The sequence below is a fragment of the Pelodiscus sinensis genome, chromosome 3 (genome assembly GCF_049634645.1).
Source record: "Pelodiscus sinensis isolate JC-2024 chromosome 3, ASM4963464v1, whole genome shotgun sequence".
NCBI classification, from domain to species: Eukaryota; Metazoa; Chordata; order Testudines; family Trionychidae; genus Pelodiscus; species Pelodiscus sinensis.
Window position 1 is genome coordinate 60,940,388 of NC_134713.1, and position 24,316 is coordinate 60,964,703.

The 24,316-nt window shown below is 48.1% G+C and overlaps 1 protein-coding gene and 1 long non-coding RNA gene across 13 annotated transcripts in view; both read right to left on the reverse strand.

The window, feature by feature from the left end:
- Positions 1–2,274, reverse strand: part of CEP162 (centrosomal protein 162) — a 79,469-nt gene extending 77,195 nt beyond the window's left edge. For 4 of the 12 annotated variants that reach the window (XM_075923828.1, XM_075923825.1, XM_075923824.1 and 1 more), the window contains exons 1-2: positions 1,115–2,270; positions 739–848 (exon numbers count right to left, since the gene is read on the reverse strand). In XM_075923828.1, coding sequence (XP_075779943.1) covers positions 739–848; positions 1,115–1,259 — 255 coding nt within the window. In that variant the 5' untranslated portion in view covers positions 1,260–2,270. Of the gene's footprint in view, positions 1–738; positions 849–1,114 lie in introns of those variants that run through there. The other 8 variants (XM_075923827.1, XM_014578693.3, XM_075923826.1 and 5 more) reach the window with 7 other exon arrangements.
- An 8,381-nt stretch (positions 2,275–10,655) lies between these two features.
- Positions 10,656–23,690, reverse strand: LOC142827601 (uncharacterized). Its single transcript, XR_012902289.1, has 4 exons — positions 23,246–23,690; positions 20,233–20,358; positions 19,459–19,566; positions 10,656–11,139 (listed from the first exon to the last, which is right to left on the reverse strand). It is a non-coding gene; the product is annotated as an uncharacterized LOC142827601 (long non-coding RNA).
- Positions 23,691–24,316: the final 626 nt, after the last annotated feature.

Genomic DNA, 24,316 nt, shown 5'->3' on the forward strand with positions numbered 1-24,316 from the left:
TAAATTTAAAACTGTTCTTTTACTTTCTAAATGAGCTTTCTAAGGCCACACCCAGCAAAAGCATGCACACAGGCTTAAAATTAAGCACAAAATTAAGCTGGCACTATGAGCATGTTTGAAGTTAAGGAGGTCTATAAATCTTTATGAGATCACAACCTAAAAGAATTATCAATATAATATACCTGCATCTTGTATCTCCTGCTCTATTGCAGCCAACAGTTCCATTGCTGAATCAAGAGAGGTCCTCTACCACTGGCCTTCCAGGACACCGCTGCTCCCCTCCCTTCAGCTGGCTCTTCTCCAGGCCTGCTTTGCTCTGCTTTGTTACAGGGCTTTGCTCCGGCCTGCTTCTGCCAGCTGGCTGGGGCTCTCCAGGGACAGAGTTCCCCAGCCACAATGGCCCTGCTTCTGTCCTGTCTGGCTGCAGCTTCCTGGGGATGGAGCTCACAGCTGCTCCTCTGCTGCTGCATAGGGGCTCAGTGGCTGTCTTGCTCTCAGCGAGGGCTCTCCAAACCGGGGCTCACCAGTCCCGATGATGGGAGTCCCTGCCACTGGACTCCCATCCGGATTGCACTCCTGGGCACTGGGGCTCTGGTCTAGCAACATCCATGATCCTGCCAGACCATGATTGTTGCCGGACCAGGGAGTTCCGGATGTAGGAGGTTCAACCTGGGTCAGTTTTAAGTAGTAAAATAAGATATGCAATCCATCTCATGATACTGTAAAATGTAAACATACCTCCTTCAGAAATTGTTCGAACTGCTCATCAAGTTCTTCTTTTGAAAACCAATGAGCCATTGTCAGCACCTCAATCTTAACTTCCAAAACAGTCCAAGTACTGAAAAATACTACAAAAATGCAGTTAATGAGGTAGTGTCTATGAAAACATTAACAGCCTGCAAAATTATTGCAAACACAATCCAGACTTTGAATTAAATAAGAGATCCTTATGTAAGAACTTGAAAAGAGTTAAAAAAAAAAAGTACCAGGACTCTCGGGAGGAGATTTTAACCTCTCATAACACACACAATCCAGTAGAATTTTATATTTTTACACTAAGGTGTCTTGTGAGCTGTGACTATACCAACTGCTTAAACAAATGGAAAATATATACTTGCAAGCTTGCTAAGAAAAAGTGATTCCTGCTCGTCTTCTTCCACGTTACCATATTTTCCAATGCATTGCACACACACACACACACACACACACACACTTTTCTTATGTTTACAGCGCATCAGTTTCAGGGATCGGAAGGGCATGTTAAGGGGCGGTACAATGCGGAGCTCGCTTTTCAAAGGCAGGAAATGCAGCCGTATGCAGGGTGACGGAGCCGGGGGGGGGGGGTGTCAGGGTCCCTTTAGTCTAAATCTGACCCAACCCTTCGCCTTTCAAAGGGTTCCCAGCCAGCGCGGGGGGTGGATCCCCGCTACAGCCTTTATACGCCGTCGCACCGGGCCCGAGCGCTCAGCAGAGGGGACTCGCAATCGCCCCATAATTTAAGTCCCGGCGAATCGATAGCTGAGCCGCAACCCGCTCCTGGGGACCGCGCCGTGGGCAGGTGGGCCCGGGCAGCGGCGTCTCAGGCCCTAGGTCCCCTGGCTACCCAGCGCCGGTGCCCGCCGGAGTGGGGCCTCGGGCTGGCGAGTGCCCCACCACGGAGCTGTGTTGCCGGGCGCCCAGCGGGTGCCGCCCCCGGTCAGCCACCTACCTCCCTCTGCCGCGCCGCCCCGCCAGAATGGCAGGCGCTTGTCTTGGAAAACAGCAGGTTACCTAGGTAACAGCCCCAGCTCGGCCACCGTAGTTCCCACGCCCAACGGCCAGGTTAGTGGCGGCTGGAGTCATGTGACGCGTAGAGAAGCGCGTGAGGAAGCCGGTCTCGCGACTGCCCTTGCTACCGAGGCAAACTTATTGCTGCCCGGGACAGGGGTGTGTGTTATTATCGGCCCTTCTCTTTTCCCCGGGTCTTGGTCACCTGTCCGACTGAAGGAGGCTGCAGCGAACCTAGGAGGTCACGTGACCCAACTCGCTGCACACGCCGGAGAAAGTCATGTGACCGGCGCATGCTGACGCCGCCGGGCTCAGGAGAGGGATCTAAGCAAGAGGAGGGGAACAGCGCCCCCTGCCGCAGAGAGGGGGCACCCGCGGGACAGAGAGAGGATCGCAGCGGCGGCTGGCGGAGCAGCGGGGAGAGCACAGCGCTGGGGCTTGCAGACTGCCCACGCCCCCCTCTGCCACCGGCAGCTGGGCGGGGTGCAAGGGATGTCTGGCTCCAGCAACCTGGGGACGGCCCCTGGGAAGGCATTGGGGCTCGGCTGGGGGCTGAAGGGGGGTAATTGACCAATCCTGTAGTTGATACAATTTGCTGGCCCAGGAGCTACCCCCACTGGCTCTGTAGTTTAAATGTAGTTAGGAGCCACAGCCAAACTCCTACATTTAAACTGCAGAGCCACAGTAGGGGTGGTCCCAGCCAGCCAGGGCAGAGCCAGGACTGCAGCAGTCTGAGACCAACAGGACCAAGAAAAAAGAAATGAGGCTAAACAATACAGGGCTGGATAAAGAAGGGAGGACAGGATGTAGACTGAGTTCCCCAGACCTTGATCACCAGCCTTGTCTATGTCAAGGCTGGCAGAGCAAGAGAGACACTGCGGAAAACCACTGTCGAGAGGCAGCGTTCAAGCTTCCGGCACTGGGGCAGGGTTTGTGGCCCTCACCTACCTCTCTTTGCCCCCCCCCCCTGCATCTTTCCCTCCCTTTGCCTCTCCCTGTGGTTGCAAACCCAGTTTCAGAATTAATTAGGGTGAAGTAGGTGTGGGTGTGTGTGTGTGGGGGGGGGGGTGATTCTGACCTGCCACACTCACAAATCTACCACTCCTGGCTTGCTTGCTGCCTGTAGGTTCCGAATTGCAACCTACTTCTGTGCAAACTTTGCTGTGGGCGAACTCCCTGGGGAAGGAAGGAAGGAAGGAAGGAAATGGTGGTGGGTCAGCTTGTTCCTGATGGCCCAGTGCAGGCAAACAAACCAGCCCTATTTAGATAGGTGCAGATTTACAAATATAGCAAGTGTGAGAAATTGAAGGAAACTCTGTTTGCCAGGCTGAGTGGCAAGATGGAGGGAAGGGGGTGTTACCCAGGTATGCCCAGGTCTGGTTTCTAATTCAGTGTTCTCTAATTTGCAGCATGTGTTCGTGCGGTGTGTTTTAAATGTAGTGACTCTGAGAAACTGAAGTTGGGGCCACTTCAAATGAAAATCTGCCTCTCCTTTCCAGACCCTGCTGGAGCAAGAGTAAACTGGGACCAGCGGAAAACTTGGGCACCAAATCCATTAGGAAATGCTAATCCAAGACTGTTATTAAGTATAGGTGTAAGAGAAGGCAGGCACTGGAGAATGACTTGATAAATGAATAAAAACAGGCAGCGTTCAGAGGCAGCATATGAGAATTGTAAATAGATGGGTTTTGGCACAGATGCTCTGATGTCACCTCTGAAAGCTGCTCCATCTATCTCTGCTTGTTTCAGCAGAGACAGAGTTGGTGGTCCTTTGGCAAATCTCCTTATCTAGGCTGCCTGAGGCTGGAACTGAGCAGCAGGAATAGAGATACAGGACTTTAGCTTTGTTTTTCATTCCATTGCTGGCAGGTCTTCTAAGTACAGGGAGTTTACTATTATTTTTGTTCCTTATTCCAGAAGCTGTGCTGGAGCCTGTAGGTGGGACACTCAGCCAAAATGGAATTTAGTGCAGTTTTTTATTCACTTGCCATTTCAGGTCTCTTCAGAGATCCTCTTTTGCTTCCCTTCAAGTCAACTTCTGGCCACTACTAACAGTGGTTATTAGTCCAGCCTATGAGAGAGATGCAATTTTTAAGAATTACTCTGCTAATATTTAGCAAAAGCAAAGGACAGTAAAATTTCTCGGTGCCCATAGTGACAGGAACAAGCAAACTGTTCCTGCATCCACATACAATCCCCTTTTAAAACTTTTCCAACATTTCTGCTTTGAAGTTTGGTTATTTTGTTTTAAATAAATTTTAGCGCATATCTGCAAATGTGAAATTAATGACCTCTGTTTCCTTGACTCTCAGATAGCTTTAGAACAATGGCAGTCTGTGCTTGCATATGCTGTCCAGCTAAAAGGCTGTCAGTTCTGTTTGTTGTGAGAGTCATGTTGCTTTAGGAATTTTTATGCCTATATATATATATATATATATATATATATATATATATATATATATATGTACAAAGGAATATATATATAAAGTGCAAAAGAATACAAAAACACATTATGCACCCACATGCATTGTGGTACACTAAAAACCCTTGGAACCAAAAGATTTTGTAAGGCAGTTTTTGTTTAAAGAACTCTAGTGTTGAATACCAAGAGGGGAAAAATAGATTCTACCATTCTCTCTCACTTCTCTCATTTTCTATTTAATCTCAATAAGACTATTATGCCACATATCCCAGATTATTGTATACAAATGTAAACTGTCATTAAAATTAGAGAAAGCAGACAAATAATGGATGATAAGGTCTTTAGGTCCCACTGAAGTTGATGGGATTGGAGAGATCCAACTTCAGCTACATGAATAGCATAGCTGAAGTCGACATACTGCATGGTAGACACCGCAGTAAGGTCAGTGGTTGCTATTCTCCCATTGACGCTTCTCCTCCTGGTGGAGTACTGAAGGCAATGGGAGAGGGCTCAAAGGTCAATTTATCACTTCTAAGCAGTCACATAAATTGACTACCAATGGATTGATTGCTACAGTGTTGATCCACTCTGTAGTGAAGACACGCCCATAGAAATAAGAATAGATGACAATGGTGGTGAGAGAAAAGGTCTGACTTGGCTTATACGGTTTGAATGCTAATGATGTGCACACTGACCATTTAAGGGCTTTTCATTTTCTTCTAAACTTTGCCACTCATACCCATATTCTCAAGGGTACTTAACTGCAGTATTTAACAAAAACATGAATATCAGCTATTGCCAAACAAAATGGCTATGTCTAGACTGGCAAGTTTTTCTGCAAAAGCAGGTGCTTTTGCGGAAAAACTTGCCAGCTGACTACACTGGCTTGAATTTCCGCAAGAACACTGACGATCTCATGTAAGAAATCAGTGCTTCTTGCGGAAATACTATGCTGCTCCCATTCGGGCAAAAGTCCTTTTGCACAAAAGGGCCAGTGTAGACAGCTCAGATTTGTTCTGCACAAAAAAGCCCCGATCACGAAAATGGCGATCGGGGCTTTTTTTGCGCAAAAGCGTGTCTAGATTGGCCACGGATGCTTTTGCGCAAAAAGTGCTTTTGCGGAAAAGCATCCATGCCAATCTAGACGCTCTTTTCCACAAATGCTTTTAACGGAAAACAGTCTAGACGTAGCAAATATGTTTAAGGGTTCTAAGAAAATAAAGTTGGTCTCTATCTACTGGACTATACACTATGGGTATGTCTAGACTGCACTCTAAAATCGAAATAAGACATGCAATTTGCGTTTTTATTTTGAAATAGGCTATTTTGAAATTTGGCACATTCTATACGTCTATAAGTTTTGAAATAAAGCACTATTTTGAGACATCCCTTATTCTTCATGGAACGAGGTTTATAGGGATGCTGAAATAGCGCATCTGTTATTTCAAAAATTATTTTAAAATAGTGGATGCGTTCCTTGGATGTGGGTTAGCTATTTCGGGATACCTCTGGTATCCCGAAATAGCCTTGCAGTCTAGATGTACCCCTGGGAGTGAGCATCAATTAATGGGATGAAATTCTGGCCCCTCTGATGGCAATGGTAAAGCTCCCAAGATTTCACCCAAATAATTCAGTGATGGCTTCCTTTTTATACAAATATTTTTTCTCAAGATAGCTGAAGTATATGGCTTCTTTCGGGGGTGGGAGATGTAGAAGGTGCAGGAGCCAGGACAGGGACTTAGAGATGTGGGAAGCTTAGGGCAGGGGTTTGGGATGGGAAGTGCAGGAGTCAGGGCTGGGGGATGAGGTCGAGCTCAGGGCAGGGGGTTTGAAGGTGTGGAGATATGCAGGAATGGGGGTGGGAGCTCAGGGAAATGAGAGAGGGTGGCTGGCAGCTGTTTGCTGGAGCCAGTCCACGGTGGCAGGGGAGGACAGGGGAAGCTGCCCTGCTGGTGACTGCTCCCTGGGGCTGAGGAGTTTGCTGCCCCCTTGTGGTCATTTGGGAGTTTAACTGTCCCTGCTATCACAGCCCTCCCTTTCTGTTTGAAGTGAAGCAATCACATTCCATGCACATCCCATTGTCCTGGCACAACCAAACCCTGACCTTGTTTTATAAGAGGAAGTTGCATTCCAAATTTGGTGGTCCTACCTTTTACTGCTTAGGAGGAGTTCTTGAACAAACAGACTCACAGATGGACAGACAGACATATAGGATATGTTTACACAGCAGTGTTGTTTTGGAATAACTAACATTATTCTGAAATAAAATAGTCTACATTACAAGCCGTTATTTTGACATAATGTCAAAATAATGGCGAGCTGGAGGACTTCTTACTCCTACTCTTACTCCTGCAACCTTTTACGAGGAGTAAGAAGTTGAAAGAAGAGTGCTCTCTTTTGGACTTCCTGCTGTGTAAACAGCACAAAAAGCTGAAATAAGCTATTTCAACTTAAGCTACGTAATTGACATAGCTCAAGTTGCCTAACTTAGTTCGGCTCTAGCCCTGTTGTGTGGGCATACACATAGACTCACAAACTCAGATATATAGCAGATAATGTGTCAAAACTATTGGCTGTGTCTAGACTGGCAAGTTTTTCCACAAAAGAAATTACAATTGCTGTCTACACTGGCCGATTGAATTTCCGCAAGAACACTGACGATCTCATGTAAGAAATCAGTGCTTCTTGCAGAAATACTATGCTGCTTCCGTTCAGGCAAAAGTCCTTTTATGCAGTCCTTTTGTGTAGATGGCTCAGATTTGTTCTGCGAAAAAAAGCCCTGATTACAAAAATGGCGATCGGGTCTTTCTTGCGTAAAACCGCGTCTAGATTGGCACGGACGCTTTTCCAGAAAAAGTGCTTTTGCGGAAAAGCGTCCGTGCCAACCTAGGCGCTCTTTTCCGCAAATGCTTTTAACGGAAAAACTTTTCTGTTAAAAGCATTTGCGGAAAATCATGCCAGTCTAGACGTAGCCATTGAGTATAAAATAAAAAATAAAATATCCATGCTTTTAATTCTGCATGGAAAAAGTTCAGAAAAAGTCTGCTGCATTTACTTTAGCTGAGGCATTGGATTAGATAGTATTTCAGTACTGAACTTGCAAATATGTGAAATGGGAGATTATGATAATAAATATTTAGCTATATTCTTAGTTGTTTTTTTGAAGGTTAACAATTTCATACTGGATGAAAAGTAAACAAAGTTGTGAACTTTGAACTTTCTATAAACTTATTTTCAGTTCAGGCCCACTGTAATAACACTTCTTTACATAACTGTGCATCAACAATTGCATATAGTGGATAGTGCATCAGGAAAAAAAAGTTTGCCATACAAATACAAGTTGTATAGAAATAAAAATTGCAATATCTGTATGAAAGACATTTATTTTATGATGAAAAAACGCATCTATCACTGTTATAGTAATGTTTCATTTGTGAGCTCTTAAAATAGATCTTAATGTTTTCTGCTTAAAAATGCAATGACACATTTAAAAAAAATCTAATTTTTGTTTCACTGTAGACCTTATAATGATCTACTTGATAAACATGTCTTCAAACCCCAAGGGCCATGTTATTAGATAATATTTTGTAGTGACAATAAATGTAGCATCTGTCCCATTCTCTCACTGCCTGTCTTCCATCTTTTTCAAAATCACTGCTCAGGTTAATAATTAAGTTCTGCATTGTATTTAAGAACATTCTGGGGGCTTAGAATAGCTGGTCTAGACTGTGATTTATACTACTGACCTATTGACTGAGCTACAACTTTAGAAGTCAGTCCTACAGGGTACTTAATACTCTGAACTTATGTTGGATCACTGTTGATCAGGTTCAGCCCTTCATGCCTTCAAGCTTGGTCTACTGGTAACTCCAATTAATGGAGCAAGATCTTTCTGTTAATAGCTCTGTCATGGTAAACCTTGGACAAATTCTGATTTCCTTGCAGGAGTAGTGCCTTTGGAGTCAAAGCTAATATGGATCTGGGTTATCATCTTGCTCATATAACGTAACAATGCAACACCTTGCTTCTCAATTTTAACGCTCAATAATTTGCAGGCATAATCAGCCTACTCCAGATAACTGGGCGCATAGAAACTCATTGTCCAAGATGATTCCTCTGTTCGGGGTGGTGACAGACTTGCCGGGCCCTTGGGCAAGGTGGTGATGGTCCGGCTTTCCACTCCCAGAAGGGGAAGAAGGGGCATGACTGGAGACAGACAGCCCTCATCCTTGCCTGGAGATGCCGCACCCAATCCCCAGTCAGCCTTTAGTGCTGCCTGGAGTGTGCTGACTGGAGCTCCAGCAGCAATCTGAATGGTCTGGGGTTCCAACTGCTGCTGCAGCAAGGCAGTGCCTGGGACCCTGAGCCCTTTTAAATCACTGGACCCCAGAACAACTGCCCCCTTTCCTGTCAGCGGGCCTGCCTCAGTTACATGGTTTTTTTAAGTTTTCTTTTTAATATGAGCTCCAGCTATGAATAGTTTTCTCCTGACAAATGTCGGAGAAAAGTGTGGTAAATGTTTTTGTGTATGTGAATACACTTATATGAATTGGAAAAGGTATTTAACCACGTAGAGCAGAAGGATCACAAGTAATGAATAAAAATTAAATGTGTTAATATCAAAATTAGTCATAGCTATACACTCTTTTGTTAATCCTAACATCTAATGCTGGCAGAAATATTGGTTTGCATTTTAGATTTTCACTTGGTTATTTTTAGTTCTTCTGAAGCCTGGGAAATAAGAAATAAATGGCTTTGAACAGTCTGAAAGAGCCAACTATAGCAGAGCCTCTGAATCTGATTAGATAAAACAACAAAGAGGTTCTGTAAGGGCAGAGGCAGGAAGAACTAAGGTGGGTGGCAATATCTGTCATAACTCAGGGGAAATGTAGCCTCAAAGCACTCAAAAGTGGGTGAAAAAATAACATAAGCAATAGACAACTTTCCCACATCTTAGGTCACTCTCCAAATGCAGTCTGAAGAATTTTCTCTTCACTCAACTTTTTTTTATATTTTTAAAGTACAATAAACAGCACATGAAAGTGTATTTATCTTATAAAGCTTATTGGAAGGAACATTGTTTTTCTGTAGCTATTACTGCCTCACTAGCTTAATTGCTTCAGATTAGTAAGGCCAGTGCACTTACTGTTTGATGAACAGAATAAAAAAATCTAAATTATGTCAAAATCACATTATAATTATATAATTTCTCATTTAAAATCATGTTTCTTCAGTAGTTTTCCCCACAATATGTAGCCAGGCACAACATTTTCTCATATATAATTCCAATTGCTGAATAACACATAAGGGCTATGTCTACACTGGCAGCTTCGTGCACAAGAATATCTTGCACAAGTATTCTTGTGCAAGAAGTCTTGCGCAAGCAAATGTCAACATTGCCATGTGTGAGATGTGCATTTGCGCAAGAGCATCCATGGCAGTGTGGATGCTCTCTTGCGCAAGAAAGCTCCAATGGCCATTTTAGCCATAGGGCTTTCTTGCGCAAGAAGCCCCTGCTGAGCATCCACATTGCCCTCTTGCGCAAGAGGGCTTGCACCTGTTAAAAAAGAGCATAGCTCTTGTGCAAGAAGCCCTCTCTTACTATGCTGTACTGTAAATCTTCTTGCGCAAGAGCGGGCGGGCAGTGTGGATGCTCTGCGGATTCTTGCGCAAGAACCTGCCAGTGTAGATATAGCCAAGGTGTTAAATTTAGTACAAGTAGGAGGTCTTCAGGTTTGATGTGAAAGAACCTGAGCTGGTATTAAAACTGGGAGAACTTGAAACACTTACCTGACCAAGAAACTCTTTTAATTTTCCACAAATACTTCTTTTAGGGTATGTCTAAACTACCGTGTTATTTTGAAATAATGCGTGTACGTACAAAATACACTTTGAAATAGCATTTTGATATTTCAAAATAGCACGTTCACACTGAGTGGACTCAATCGCATTTAAGGCTGGCCAGAACCAGTTCCAGCAGGGCACCAGGTCAGGACTTACTGTGTGGGGCTGCTGCCTGAGGCTATCTGAGGTCTGTGCTTAAAGGGAACCCCCCACTCCCAGACAGCCAGTTCTCAGGTTTCCCTGCTTGCTTCTCTAACTCAGTGAGGGACAGCAAAGCATTTTGTCTCTGCGTGCTCTGATTGCCTTCACTCGGGACACCCCAGCACTCTGCAACATGGAGCCAGAGCTGCCTCTGGGCACTCCGGTGCTTCTCTTGGATGCATTGCTGCGAGCCGGCTGCACTTTCTGCAGGCTGCCATCTGGGAGGTCCATCGGGGGGCTGTCAGTATCCAGGAGGCCCTGCGTGAGAGCTTCCACCCTGAGGAGCACTAAGCGCCTCCCTGGTCTGCCCCACTGGGGGCTTGTGCCTCATTCCTTCCTCACGACCTTCCACTTACCTCCCCTCCCCGTACCCCCCTTTCTAATGTAAAATAAAATACACATTTTTTCATAAATACAGACTCTCTTTATTTAACAAAACTGGGGGAGAAGAGAATGAAACTCTGGTGAGACTGGGGGAAGGAGGTGGGAGAAGGGAGGGGGAAACCTGCGAGGAGGGAGCTGGAAGGGGAAGAAGGGGGAGGGGAAGCTCAGTGGAGGGGGTCTTGCCGGGTCAACTGTCTCCCAGCACAGCAGATGCAGGGGCCTTGGCATCCCCGGGGGGATGGGGAGGAGAAGGAGTGGGAGGAGGAGCAGTAGCTGGGAAGGCAGCATGCTCTGCACCAGGGTCTGCAGGTGTTGGCAGATGGCACGGCCCTGGGCAAACTACTCCTGTCAGAGCTCCAGATCTTCTTGCACCCAGTTCTGGAGGGTGTGGTGCAGGTTTTGCAGTGCCCCGAGTTGTTGCTGTCAGTACCCCTGCACTGTTTAGGTGGTCCTGTGGAACCATTGGGTGTGGGAGCATGTCCCGGGTGGGGTGGTGCGCCTTGCACACGCTGCTGGTGCGGCTGTGGAGAAACAAGAGAAGTGGTCAGTTATCCCTGCGGACACAGTGGGTGAAGCCCAGTTCCCTTCTGCAAGGAGAGGATGACCGTTCCCTGCACCATTAGAGCCGATGTGCTTGCACAGAGGCCATGATTGGAGTGTCCGGCTATCCCCGGGAGTGGGATCTGCCCCGAGACCACACCCAAGCCCCTGTGCAGTGTATACGGTGGCTGAGGTTTGGGGGGAGGGAGGAGTGAGATGTCCCCTGCCTCTGTGTAGAATGGCCTTTGGAGGGAGGGCGTCCTGCTGTGTCTCACCCTGGGGTCAGGAGCATGTCATATCTTTTCACACATGCGTGTGGCTAACAAGCCAACGTCTCTGTGTGGCAGCCAGCTGGAGCCACCTGCCATGGGGTGGCATGGCACGTTCTCACACATGCACAGGTTGCTGTGTGATCCGTAGTAAGCAAGGCCCATGCATGCAGTCCCTGGTCTCCCTCCCCGCCCCCCACCAGTAAGGGGACAGTGATGGCACTCATATGTTGTTGCCTTCCTGGATGACCCTGGTGACTTGGCTGCTGGGATGACTTGGGGGTCCTGACAGTATGGCATACTCCGTCTTGGCTCCTGCAGCTCCTGGCGCTCCTCTTCCATGTCCTGGTCAGGGCCCTCTGCTCCCAGATCGCTGCTCCCCAGGGTAGCACTATCACACCCCCCAGGATGTGGTCCAGCGCATCAAAATAGGGGCAGGTGTCTGCCCCTGTTGGGGAGCTGCCTCATATGGCCCTGGCATACGCCTGCCGTAGTTATTTTATTTTCATGCGCACCTGCTCCTGGCTGCACATGTGGCCTTTTGCGGCCATGCTGGCAGCTATCCGGCTGTAGATGGCCACGTTCCTCTGTCTAGTGTGGAGATCATGGATGTTGGAGGCCTCCCCCCAAACCTCAATGAGGTCCATGATCTCCGCACTAGTCCAGGAAGGCGCCTGCCTTCTCCCTCCCCTGGCTGGCTCCTGGGAGCTGGGGAACTGGGGGGTGGACGGCTGGCAGGCCTGGAGCTAGCACATGCACTGTGGCCAGAGTCTACCCCTTTAAGGGCTCCAGGGCTGGGGGAGAGGAGAAGAGTTTTTCTGGTTTGGCCCAGAGTGGCCACCAGGGCACACTGGAAGGGCTGGAGGCCCTCTATTTTGAAATAAGCATCTACACAGCGCTTATTTCAAATTTGGTAAACCTCATTCTGCAAGCGCTTCGCTATTTTGAAATAGCGGTTTGGCTGTGTAGCCACTAGGAAAGTTAATTCAAAATAACAGCTATTATTTCAAATTAACTTTGATGTGTAGACATATCCTTATATGGTGACTGAGGGAAGGGAGGCATGGATTCACAGAGAAAAGTTCAAACCAAACCCCAAAACAATACCCTAAATGCAACTAAATATACGTTTCCCTTTATTTACTCGTGATCCCTTCCTGGTTCAGCCTACTTCTATGCCCCGAATTCCTTGTAGGCATGGTAATCCTTCCTGAGTTTAAATCATTCTGTGTGTCTCAACACCTGGCTTAACTTCTCCACTGGAAGAAAGCAGGCAAGATATCTTATGCATTTCAAATTTCAGCACTATATCCCCATTGGTTCTTCTGGCCTCCTGCTTGCCAACACCCTTGCTAGATACCTGAGTTTAGCCCCTTAGACACCAGGTGCTGGCTAGCACTTCTCCTGTCCATCAATGGTGTAATGGACAGATTAATGTAAATTGGGAGAAGGATTGTGCCTCCCCAAACTGACTGCACCTTACTGAGGTTCATGTGCAGCAGCAGGAAACATGTAAGGTGTGAACACTGTGCTCCATGATCCCCAGGACTGTCAGGGGCTGGCTCAGCATCTAATGTAAATTAGAATAGATTGATGGCTGCCTGCAAAGTCCCTGTCTCCCCCTACTCCAACATACTTGACAGCTCTTTGCTACACAAAGAGATTTATCAATACCAGATGGCAAAGCAACTTTGTTGGCACCAAGAATCAGGCCCTTATATTTGTTCTCTGTTGTTTTCCTTAACCTGCCATCACAGTCACTCAGGGTTTGTCTAGCCACAGGGTTTTTGTGCAAGAAGCTTTTTGCGGACAAGATCTTCCACAAAAACTTCTTGCTCAAAAGCACATCTACACTTCAAAACCGCATCGCAAAAGCGATGCACTTTTGCACAAGAGAGCGTGCTCACTGCATGGACACTCTTGCGCAAGAAAGTTCTGATGGCCATTCTGTGAGTGACAATCAGAGCACCTGTGCTTTTTCTGATAGGCTCTTTTTGCGCAAGAAACCCCTGTTGAGCATCCACACACACCTTTTTGCGCAAGAACTCTTGTGCAAAAAGGAGTTATTCCTCATAGAAAGCGGTATAGTAACACCACAAAAAGCCCTCTATTCTGCCATTGTACTGTAAATTTTCTTGTGCAAAAATGTGCTTGAGATGTGGACGCTCCGTGGGTTTTTGCAAAAACCCACGGTTTTTATGCAAAAACCCTGTAGTGTAGACATATCTTCAGCCTCTAAATTAGGGATGAGCAATAATTTTTGCCTGGGGGCCACTTCAAAAATTTTTGAAGTAGCTCCGGGTCACCCCGGAAGGGGCAGGACTTAAACAGGAAGGGGCAGGGCTACCCCACCCCCAGATTATGATTGGTCTGTGGGTTGAGAAGCCTCTTTGCCCCCCCTTACTAGGCACCCATGCCCTGGAAGAGGCTTGGCACTCTCCCCCATCCTCAGGCCAATCAGGGCCTGGGGAGCACCCGAAGCCTCATCCTGCCCTGAAAGGAGCATGTGGCATTCTGAAGTGCCACGGGCTAATCACAGGGCTGGGGAAGGGCGAAGGAAGCTTCACGCAGCTCCCTCCACCCCCCAGGCTCTGATTGGCCTGGGGGTGGGGGAGTGCATGAAGCCTCCTCCGCTTTCCCTCCCCCCCTCCCCCCCCCGCCACCCCTGCGAGCAGCGTGCAGTGCTTCCAATCACCGCATGCTGCTCACAGGGTGGGAGGAGGCTTTGCATGTTTCCCCTCTCCCAGTTAACTAAGGCTGGGGACGGGGGAGCATGCGAAGCCTCCTCTGCTCTCCTCCCTTCCCCCATGAATAGTGCACAGTGCTTCCAAGTGCCACGCACTGCTCGCAGAATGGGAGGAGGCTTTGAGTGCTCCCCCCCAGCCAATTAAGGCCTGGGGGTGGGAGAGTGCTCGAAGCCTTCTCCGCTCTGCCCCCTCCCTGTGAGCAGCATGCAGCACAAGGCAGGGGCAGAGCGGAGATGGCTTTGGGCGCTCCCCTGCCCCCAGGCCCTAATTGGCTTGGGGACGGGGGAGCAGCAGGGCCTCCGTGGGCCGGATCCACCCGCTTGGCGGGCTGGATCCAGCCTGTGGAGGCCCTTTTGCCCACCCCTGCTCTAAATCCACATGTAATGTTTGTGCATGGAAAACAAAAGCAAAGCAAATACAGTATAAGGAAAAAAAAAACCACCTGTACAACAAGACTCTCAGATATAGTCTGCCAAAAAGTCTAACAATAGTTCTTATGTTAGGGAGATGACCTGTCATTGCTCAGGGATTTTCAGCAGCTGAACATTTAATGTCAGACTGCCACCCACATAGTGCTAAAAATGCCACCAAGAAATCTGCCGTTGAAGCACTAACCAAGGCTATAAAACTGGGGTATGACAAAAGAGTATGACATCTATTCCTTTATCTTCTCTTTCTCTATCCTATATCTCCCATTAATAACCTCTTAGAGCCTAAGGAATAAGAAATAAACAATGGCAGAGACCCATGTATGCTAAGACCTCTGAAGTCGTCCTTTCCCCAGCATGTGAAATTAATATCTAGATTAAGGCTTTAAAACCTAGTGGAGTTCTTTGTTGTTTCAGGCTTTTGGAAAGTGGACTTTCTCCTAATGTGATAATAAACTGACACGTTTTCAAAGAAACAAGAATTTTAGCTGTGTTGCACGTGAGGATTAGTAGGAATGGAAGTGGCAGTTAAATGAATACCTTAATTATGAGTAGCTCTCTCCCTTAGCTGTTATATTTCCTTAATAAATTATTTCATTGCTGCTTTGGAATATATCTATGTCTACAGTGTTTTAATGTATACTAAAATAACTTGAGCCCTAAAGTTACTTTGTAATCCTACACAATTTGATTTGGTATAGTTAAGAGTTTGTACAATGCTTGGATTTTTTAATCACAACTTCCTCATAATTAAGGGAGGCAAAAAACAACACTGAGGCCTCGTAAGGGTCAAGAATATTGCTTAAGCACTGTGCCTGCAACTTATAATAAAGACCATGTGACGTATGAAAATATGTCTAATTATCACGGCAATGAGAAGATGTCTGACTCATCTTCAGTGGTTTGGGTTACATGTGTGGGATTGTGTTTTGGAAAGAACACTCCAGAATAGCAACACTCCATCAAAAACACAGTTGTACACCTGTATTCCAAATGGCTGAATAAGGAAAAACACATGTCACCAGAACACTGTGTATCAAATTTGAAAAAAAAGCTGGAAGAGAAATAAAGAAACATACCATAACAATGGTGTGTGTGAAGAGTTGTTTCTCTAGAGTTCTCCAAATGATTTATCTATCACTAAACCTCTGTTCGCAAGCCATGTTTGATTTTGCTTGATGCTGATATAGATGCTGCAACCGGATCTTGTGGAAAGTGCTGCCAACTAGTGTTTGATCTTGATAGATAAATTACAATAGCAGGTTCAATTTACAATGAGTAGATATTGCTGCTTATGCCCTTAATGTGTGATGTGGTTTGAAAAAAATCTCACGTGCCAGATGCTCATTTACATCCAGGTTTCTCCATACTGGTCTGGCTACATAAAAGGCCTTAAAGTGGGAGTATATAACATTTACAATGAGAATCAGTCCTTGACTGTCTAGACTTTGAAACCGTCTCTTTGGAAAGCTAAATGGTGACTGACTGCATATTGCCAATTTCACAATATCTAGCTTAGAATACAACAATACATGCAAAACAAAAGTGTTTTTTTTCTTAACACAGACAAGGGGCCAAATTCATATGGGACGTATAAGGCTGCATAAAATTAGACTCCTGTATGTCATTGTTTGCAATAGCACCCAAAGGCCACCCATCAGGCTTCTAGTCACTATTACATTGTGTCGCATGACCATATAAAAATATACAATCCCTATCCTGAAGGATCTTGGGCCAAATTTTTAAAGATACTTAGACACCTAAAAATGCAGATAAACAACTACAGGCAGTCCCCAGGTTACGTACAAGATAGGGACTGTAGGTTTGTTCTTAAGTTGAATCTGTATGTAAGTCGGAACTGGCGTCAGCCGCTGCTGAAACTGATCAGTTTCAACCGCGGCTGAATCTGGATGCCAGTTCTGACTTACATACAGATTCACCTTAAGAACCCCAGGCATCCCCAAGTCAGCTGCTGCTGAAACTGATCAGCGGCTGATTCCAGGAAGCCTGGGGCAGAGCAACTCTGCCTCGGGCTTCCTGTAGTCTGCCGCTGATCAGTTTCAGCAGCGGCTGACTTGGGGACGCCTAAGGCAGAGCAGCTGAGGTGCTGCTGGGTTGCTCCAGTAGCGCGGCTCCTCGGTGCTACTGGAGCAACCCAGCAGCACCCCAGCTGCTCTGCCCCAGGTGTCCTGATTCAGCCGCTGCTGAAACTGACCAGCAGCGGCTGAATCAGGACGCCTGGGGCAGAGCAGCTGGGGTACTGCCGGGTTGGTCCAGAGCAGCGCTGCAGGACCAACCTGGCAGCCCCCAGCTGCTCTACCCCAGGGGTAGGCAAGAAAAGCCTGGTCTGCTGGGGGGGGGGGCACTAGCTGCACCCTCCCCCCCCAGCAGGCCAGGGAGATGGGGGTGGCAGGACCACCCAAGTCCTCCATGGCTTTGCTCCGTCTCCCTGGTCTGCTGACCTGGGAGACGCAGAGCGAAACCGCAGAGCACGCGGGCAGCGGGACAGTCCAGGCGTGCCATGGCTGTCCCACTGCTCGCGTGCTCCGAGGCTTTGCTCCCCATCTCCCTGGTCTGCTGGTCAGACCAGGGAGACGGGGAGCAAAGCCGCGGAGCATGCCCGCAGGGGGACAGCTCAAGCGCGCCCGGGCTGTCCCGCTGCGGGCGTGCTCCAAGGCTTTGCTCCCTGTCTCCCGACCAGCAGACCAGGGAGACGGGGAGCAGCTTTTCTCGCCCCGGAGGACGGGGGCGGCGGACCGCGGCGCATCTGGGCGTCCCGCCGCTCCCGTCCTCCGGGGCGAGAAAAGCCCCGTTCGTAACTGCGGATCCGACATAAGTCGGATCCGCGTAACTCGGGGACTCCCTGTAGTAGAATTTTCTAAAGTGCCTAGGCATCTCTGTGCATTTTAAAATGCCTAAAGATTTTTAACAACCTGGCCCTTGCACTCACGTAGACTGACTTGCACCTACTTGCCAACGTGTATGTGAATTTAAGATGGTGTCGGTCACTTGCTGAAGGTCAGAAGAAAGTTCAAGTAGAGGATGGTGCAATATGGGAGTTCCAGGCAGGGAGACAGAAGATACATGTGGCCTATTTGGCAACCTTTCTAACAAATGAGCAGTTGATCCTCACTAGCTCCTCCTAGGGGAAAATGTACCATGCCACAACTCAAGATATTATAGGTATGTGTCAAAAATATATTGCATTACTGTATGTATACTTCTATGAGGTATCTGTCCTAAAATCCTCAGTCAGGCTTTATTTAGCAGTGTTGCCCAAATAAGGATTGAGGTAAGGGCTTCAAGGTCCACGACAGAGTATACACTGTCCTGATGCATATTAGAGGGTACAGGCTAAGTGCTGCTCTAGTACTGTGGCTTTTAAAACCACACACACAAAAATTGGAAGCCAAGGTATTTTGTTCCACTAGCAATTAGCAGTGACCGCCTTACTTCACTAACTCTGTAGTGTAGACCAGGCCTCAGAGTATCACAGCAAAATACAAGGTGGAAGAGACTTTTTTTTTTTTTTTTTAAAGAGTAGTTAACATGTATTCTAAGGGACAATCCAAGTTGAATTAGCCCATTAACACCCCTATAATCACAGGAGAAAAGCAGGGGAGCTAAAGGGTTACAGATTATTGCAATAATATAGACACTGGATTTATGACTTAAGATCATGATTTGTAGTGTCTACGGCCTGGCCCACACTACAGACTTAGATTGATGTAAGGCAGTTTACGTCAGCATAATTCTGTAAATGTCTACACTAAAATGTAGCTCCCACTGATGTAAGTTACCCACTAAACTGACTTAATAACTCCACCACCATGAGAGCACTTTTATCAATGTAGTTAGGGTGGCACAGTGTTCATGTAAACCCTGTGTTACTTACATTGCCTGTTGTCTATCAGCCCCAGCACAGGAGGGTTCCAGCTAGAGCCCCCTCCACCGGGCTGAAAACTCAGATTGTCAGTCCTGTCAGAGGAGCTCCAGAGTCATCCCCATACGTCAGTGCCCTCAATGTCCCTCACAATTCAGCTGGTGGAAGTCTCCTAGTGAGGAGGCACAGCACTAACAGAAGGTGCATAGTGTGGACATGAAACACTTCTTTAATTCCTGTACAGCTGCCCTAGATTCTGTGGCAGCACCAGACCCCAGAATGCATGGGACCAGGCAGCTGCCCAGATCCTGGATGCTCGCTTTGTAGCTGCCCCAGACTCTGGAGCTCGCAGGGCCTGGCTGTTGCTGAGCCTGTCAGGCCAGTTGGCAGCCCTGAACCCAGACTTCTGCCACTGGGGAATGGCCAACAACACTTCTCTCAACACACAGGTCAATGGGTGTCAGCCGACGGTTAGGGCAGTGTGTGTGTGTATGTTTCCGAGAAAAGGTTTAACGTCCGTGCCTTTACTGCTAGGACCTGGGTCCCATCGCAGAGGGTGGCCAGCAGGCCAACAGACGCCCCGTTATATAGGAAGAGCTTATTACATTTTAGATTTCAGCTGCTAGAATTCATAATTCCTTCGCAGCGGGCAGCCTTGGAGAAAGACTGAAAGATGTCCCAGTGGATCCTGTCACCTGGGAGTGACACAGATCCAAACGCCCAAGCTCTTCCTATAACTGTCCCTTTAGACCGGCTGAAGTTCTTTTAAATTGTGCTTGGTTCTGTTACAGCAACTGAAGGAGGCAGGTTAAAGCTTAAACAGTTACAGGTTTATTAAAGAAGCTTATAAATTATATGGTTGCAATGGCTATTGTTTTATTTCTTAACTATTAGCAAAATATAGGTTTTAAAAATGGTTACAAAGAAGATAAAGATAGAAAAATAGAAATAATGGTACCAAGTAACAGCTTACTCTTTCTATGTGTATACTTAAGACAGAGGACCACATCCAGGTACCATTTTTACCCCCTTTTGTGCCTCTCGACTCCAGCATGTCAGGCCAGGGCCGGTCCCTCAATTCCTAGGAAAGACAAAAATACGAGGTGGGCATCCCCATAGAACCTCGGGAGGTCAAACACCTAACCTGACCAGCAGGTAGAGGATAGAATGACACTCAAAGTGAGTGTGTGCTGGGTCCATCTTTTATACCCATGGGGTCACATATTTCTCTTTCTTATCTGTTATGCCAAATGGGGCTGGTCTGTCTGCTGTGAGACCAGTTCTTACAAGGGAGTTGTGAACTTAATTTACACTTGTAAGAGAAATTTGAGATGATTAAATTGGAAGTACTGGGACATTGTTTTCTCAGTGGGAAATTCCCCTTCCAGGGACTGTGCGTGTTCGAATCAACATAGGTGCCAGCCGCAGCCTTGAGGCCAGTTTATTGACTTAACTGCTCTCTATCCACATATCTGTGTTTCAGCTTCTCAGGATTAGATGAGCCAGCATAGACTATGCTGATATTATTGCTCCTTCTCTGCCCTGTGCTTTAGAGAGGCAAATAAGATGGATGATATGGGGTTAGTCTGTCTGGCCACAATGGGGAAGCCCCAACCTCTTTGAACCCAGCAGCCAGGAACTGGGGTGGATTTTGGCATGCTGGCAGCCCTTAACACGCTGCTGAGCTGGGCCACAACTGTGTGCTAACTGGGCTGCAGGTTAAGAATTGCTGGCTAGCGATAGATACCTGATTTCCTGGAGTGGTTACTGGATCTGTGGAGATACATTTGGTGATCTACGGTGATAGTTGTCTGCAGGTTCCATTGTTGAAGTGATCATGGTGTCTTGGCAGTTAATGTTGTCATGGAGAGCTCTAAAGAGAATTTGATGAATGGGTGGTGGTGGCTGAAATTGGGGTGGAAATCTATAAGGGAGTTTTATCTGTTCATCCGAACAGATTTTTGGGGCACAGTGAGTTAAAATCCAGAAGTCTATCGACAATATACAGGGTGAGAGTCCCATCCTCCCCAGGTCTTGTATACCAGGTAAAGAGGTCAATACAGCATAAGGTGGCTCCAAATAAAGCTTTGGTTTGAGTGGAGAGAGGGGAGAGAGTTTGGTTGCAGATGTTAGGGTCAAGGCTGCAGAATGCAGACTCTGGGTGGCACTTCTGTCCAAAAGCAACAGGATGCAGGCTGCTGTAACTTAAGACACTAGGGCTGTCTTGGTTATTCCAGAAGCCTCTCTAATCTCCACAGGGCAGTCCAGTATCAGGAGGGCACCAAGGTGGAATAAAGCCCCTTTAATCTCTTATCTGAATAGCAACCATCCTCTTCAAACAGCAATTGACTGAATCTTCCTCAAACTTTGGCCTTTGCCAAGAGTATGTTTGCCTTAAATATCTGGGCAAACTTGTAAAATGATTTCACAAAACACACACAAATGAGAGGTACAGGCAGTCCCCGGGTTACGTACAAGATAGGGACTGTAGGTTTGTTCTTAAGTTGAATCTGTATGTAAGTCGGAACTGGCGTCCAGATTCAGACACTGCTGAAACTGACCGCCAGTTCTGACTTACATACAGAATCAACTTAAGAACCCCAGGCGTCCCCAAGTCAGCTGCTGCTGAAACTGATCAGCAGCTGATTCCAGGAAGCCCGGGGCAGAGCAACTCTGCCTGGGGCTTCCTGTAGTCAGCGCTGGTCAGTTTCAGCAGAAGCTGACTTGGGGACGCCTGGGGAAGAGCAGGTGGGGTGCTGCCCGGTTGGTCCAGTAGTGCCCAGAGCGGGCGCTGCAGGACCAATCGGCAGCGCCCCAGCTGCTCTGCCCCAGAGTCCAAAACAAAAGCCTGGTCTGCTGGGGGGGGGGGGAGCACACTAGCTGCGCCCCCCCCCCCCCCAAGCAGACCAGGGACACGGGGAGCAGAGCCGCAGCGGCAGCGGGGTGCCGCGCCTCTGAGGCTTTGCTCTGGCAAAGCCTCAGAGGCAAGGGCCCCCTCCGCGGCTGCGGCTTCAGTCCGGGAGCCTGTGGTCTGCTGGGGACCGTCCCCAGCAGACCACAGGCACCCAGACTGAAGCGGCAGCAGCGGCGGTTCCCCGCGCCTCTGAGGCTTTGCTCTGGCAAAGCCTCAGAAGCGCGGGAACCCGCCCGGTGCCCCTGGTCTGCTGGAGACGGTCTCCAGCAGACCAGGGGCACCGGAGCAGCTTACGAACGGGGCTTTCTCGCCCCGACCTCCGGGGCGAGAAAGCCCCGTTCGTAAGTGCGGATCCGACATAAGTCGGATCCGCGTAAGTCGGGGACTGCCTGTAATTTATAATCATTGTGTATTTTAGGTAGAATGAAAATGTGGCCCAAAACAAGTACTCAGATATTTGTAATAGAAATTGCAGCTAATATAGTAATGGCTATGATTCAGTGTTCCATTCTCTTTCTGTTCTGCAGGGGCATGGAATCTCTTTTGGGTTGGGGGCTGCTGACTCAAACAAAAATCAACTGGGAGCCACCCATAAGTGAGAACCCCCCCCCCCCCCCCAAAAAAACCAAAAACAAAAAACAAAAAACAAACCCTCACTAACATGGCCATGGCTGAGAAGGGGAAAGACACTCCCTTCATTCTCCTTGCACACTATAACCAAGTTGTGCCCAGCCTAGTAGATTCTGTGTGCTCCAGCCCTGTGGTGCAGTGGTGGAGGCACTGGAGCACCAGTGTGGGCTCCCCAGTTCTGTGGGGTAGCTCTGAGCCTCTAGGGCTAGATCCAGGCAAGCCAGGGGCTGCATCTGGCCCCCAGGCCTTAGGTTTTCTACCCCTGCTGTACTGTAACTTACATACAAACATCATTAAGCTGGCTCTGTCATCAAATTCCAACTCGCTGTTGAAGCTTCACTCTTTCATACTCATGACTAAATCAGTGAGACTAAATCCCTGAGCTTATCCACTAAATGTGTTGGCTCTGAAAGCTTTTATCAGAATTAGGCCAGTGTCAGGTTGCTGCCCCGCAGAACTTCATGTGTTGGGGCAAACCCTGCGCCTGGAGTCAGCACCTGCCCCAACCGGGAGCCTCGCCCGGCACCGGGCAGCCAATGGCCCAGCCGGGTGTTGCTTCCCTGGGGCTGTCCGACGAGCCTTCCCCCTTAGTCCTCCAGGGGCCAATGCTCCGGGTCCGAGCGGCCTGTGTTTGAATGACAACCCCCCCACTCAGAAGGTCCACACAGTAGCCCGCATCACCCTTCACAGACACTTACCTTCCTTCCTTCCCCCCCCCCCCCCCCGCATACCCCTCCTGTTCTGCAATGTGATTTGTCCTTTTCATATTTGTTCATTTTTTTAATTGTATCCTTTGGTATATATGGTTGTGACTACTTTCTTCCACTATTTGATCTGAGGAAGTGGGTCTGGCCCACGAAAGCTCATCATCTAATAAACCATCTTGTTAGTCTTTAAAGTGCTACATTGTCCTGCATTTTGCTTCACCCTTCACTAGTGATTCTTATAAGGGTTAGTCCGCCCGGCTAGTCCTAGGCGGATTAGTCTAGAATCCCGCTTTGCAATCGCCGAGCCGAGCGCACTGCTGGGGCGCAGTAGGGGACCCGGGCCCGACCTCACTCTGGGTCCCGCCCAGGGCCCGAAGGACAGGGCGGCGAAGCTCTGTCCGGTTGGTGGGGAGTCTCCCGTAACGCACCAACCCCCGGGCTCCTTCCAGCGCCCTGCCCTGCCCTGCCTCCCTTCCACCCACCCACCGCGGGTTCCCTCTCCGACCTACCTCTCTCCCGGCGTGAGTGACCTTCGCCCCCGGGATATCTCAGGCCAGCTGGTCTCCTCCCGGCTTCCCCGGTGCTGGGGCTGCTCCTCCCGGGCTTCCCCTTCCTCCCTCCCCCGCTAGGGGGCGGCTCGCTTTTAAACTCCCCGCTGCTAGCGCGGGGCGGGGCTGCGCCGAGGACGCCAACCCGCCCTTTCCGGCCCCGCCGTCTGCCCTTGCCCGGTTGCTCCCTCCCTCCCCGCTATTGCCGGCGGCCTGGGAGCATGAGCCGCAGGGCTGCCTCCGGGGCGGGGAGTTCCCGCGCTCCAGCAGGCCGCCTCCGGCTCTATGGGAGTGCGGGGCTTGGCCACGGCTGGCGCGACTGCGGGGCTCTGCTGCCCCGTCACAGTCAACCACTTATCGTAGTACCTCCTGCAAACACACCTATTTGCAACACGTTGTACACACCCCTGGAATTTCAGAGGCCATCATAGTATATGTTAAACCATTCTACTCTAGTGCTTTCGCACGTTGCCACTCAATAACAGCTCATATCAATTCCAGCTACCAAGCTCATCATCTCCATGGCACATTAGCTTAACATCCATTTCTATCTTATCCACAACATGTGCAAATGTTACCTCATCCATCCTTGCTGGCTCCTGAGATTAAGCCAAACAGTGACATGATAGATGTGTAATATATATATAAAAAAGACCCTTTCCTCAAAGTTGACATTGTCAGTTTTGTTTGAGACTTCAACAGAGGGTATGACATTGCTACCAGAAATTGTCATATTTCAAAATACCATTTCATTTCCAAGGGCTAGAGCCAAATATGATGTCATTTGTTGTAATAGCTCAGCACTTATCTAAAGCATGAGACTTTTAATTTAAAAAATGTTTTCATTTGTTTTAACTATTCCCAGGGTCAGTGGGAAAATATATATTCCTGGAAACAACCACGATGCAGAAATTAACCTTTGAATTATGTAAAGTATTATTCAGCCTGTTTAACTGAAGAGATGGCACCTGAAGGAGCATATTGGGCATGAACATGAGGTCCCTATATTAAAACACGTGTATCTATATTATA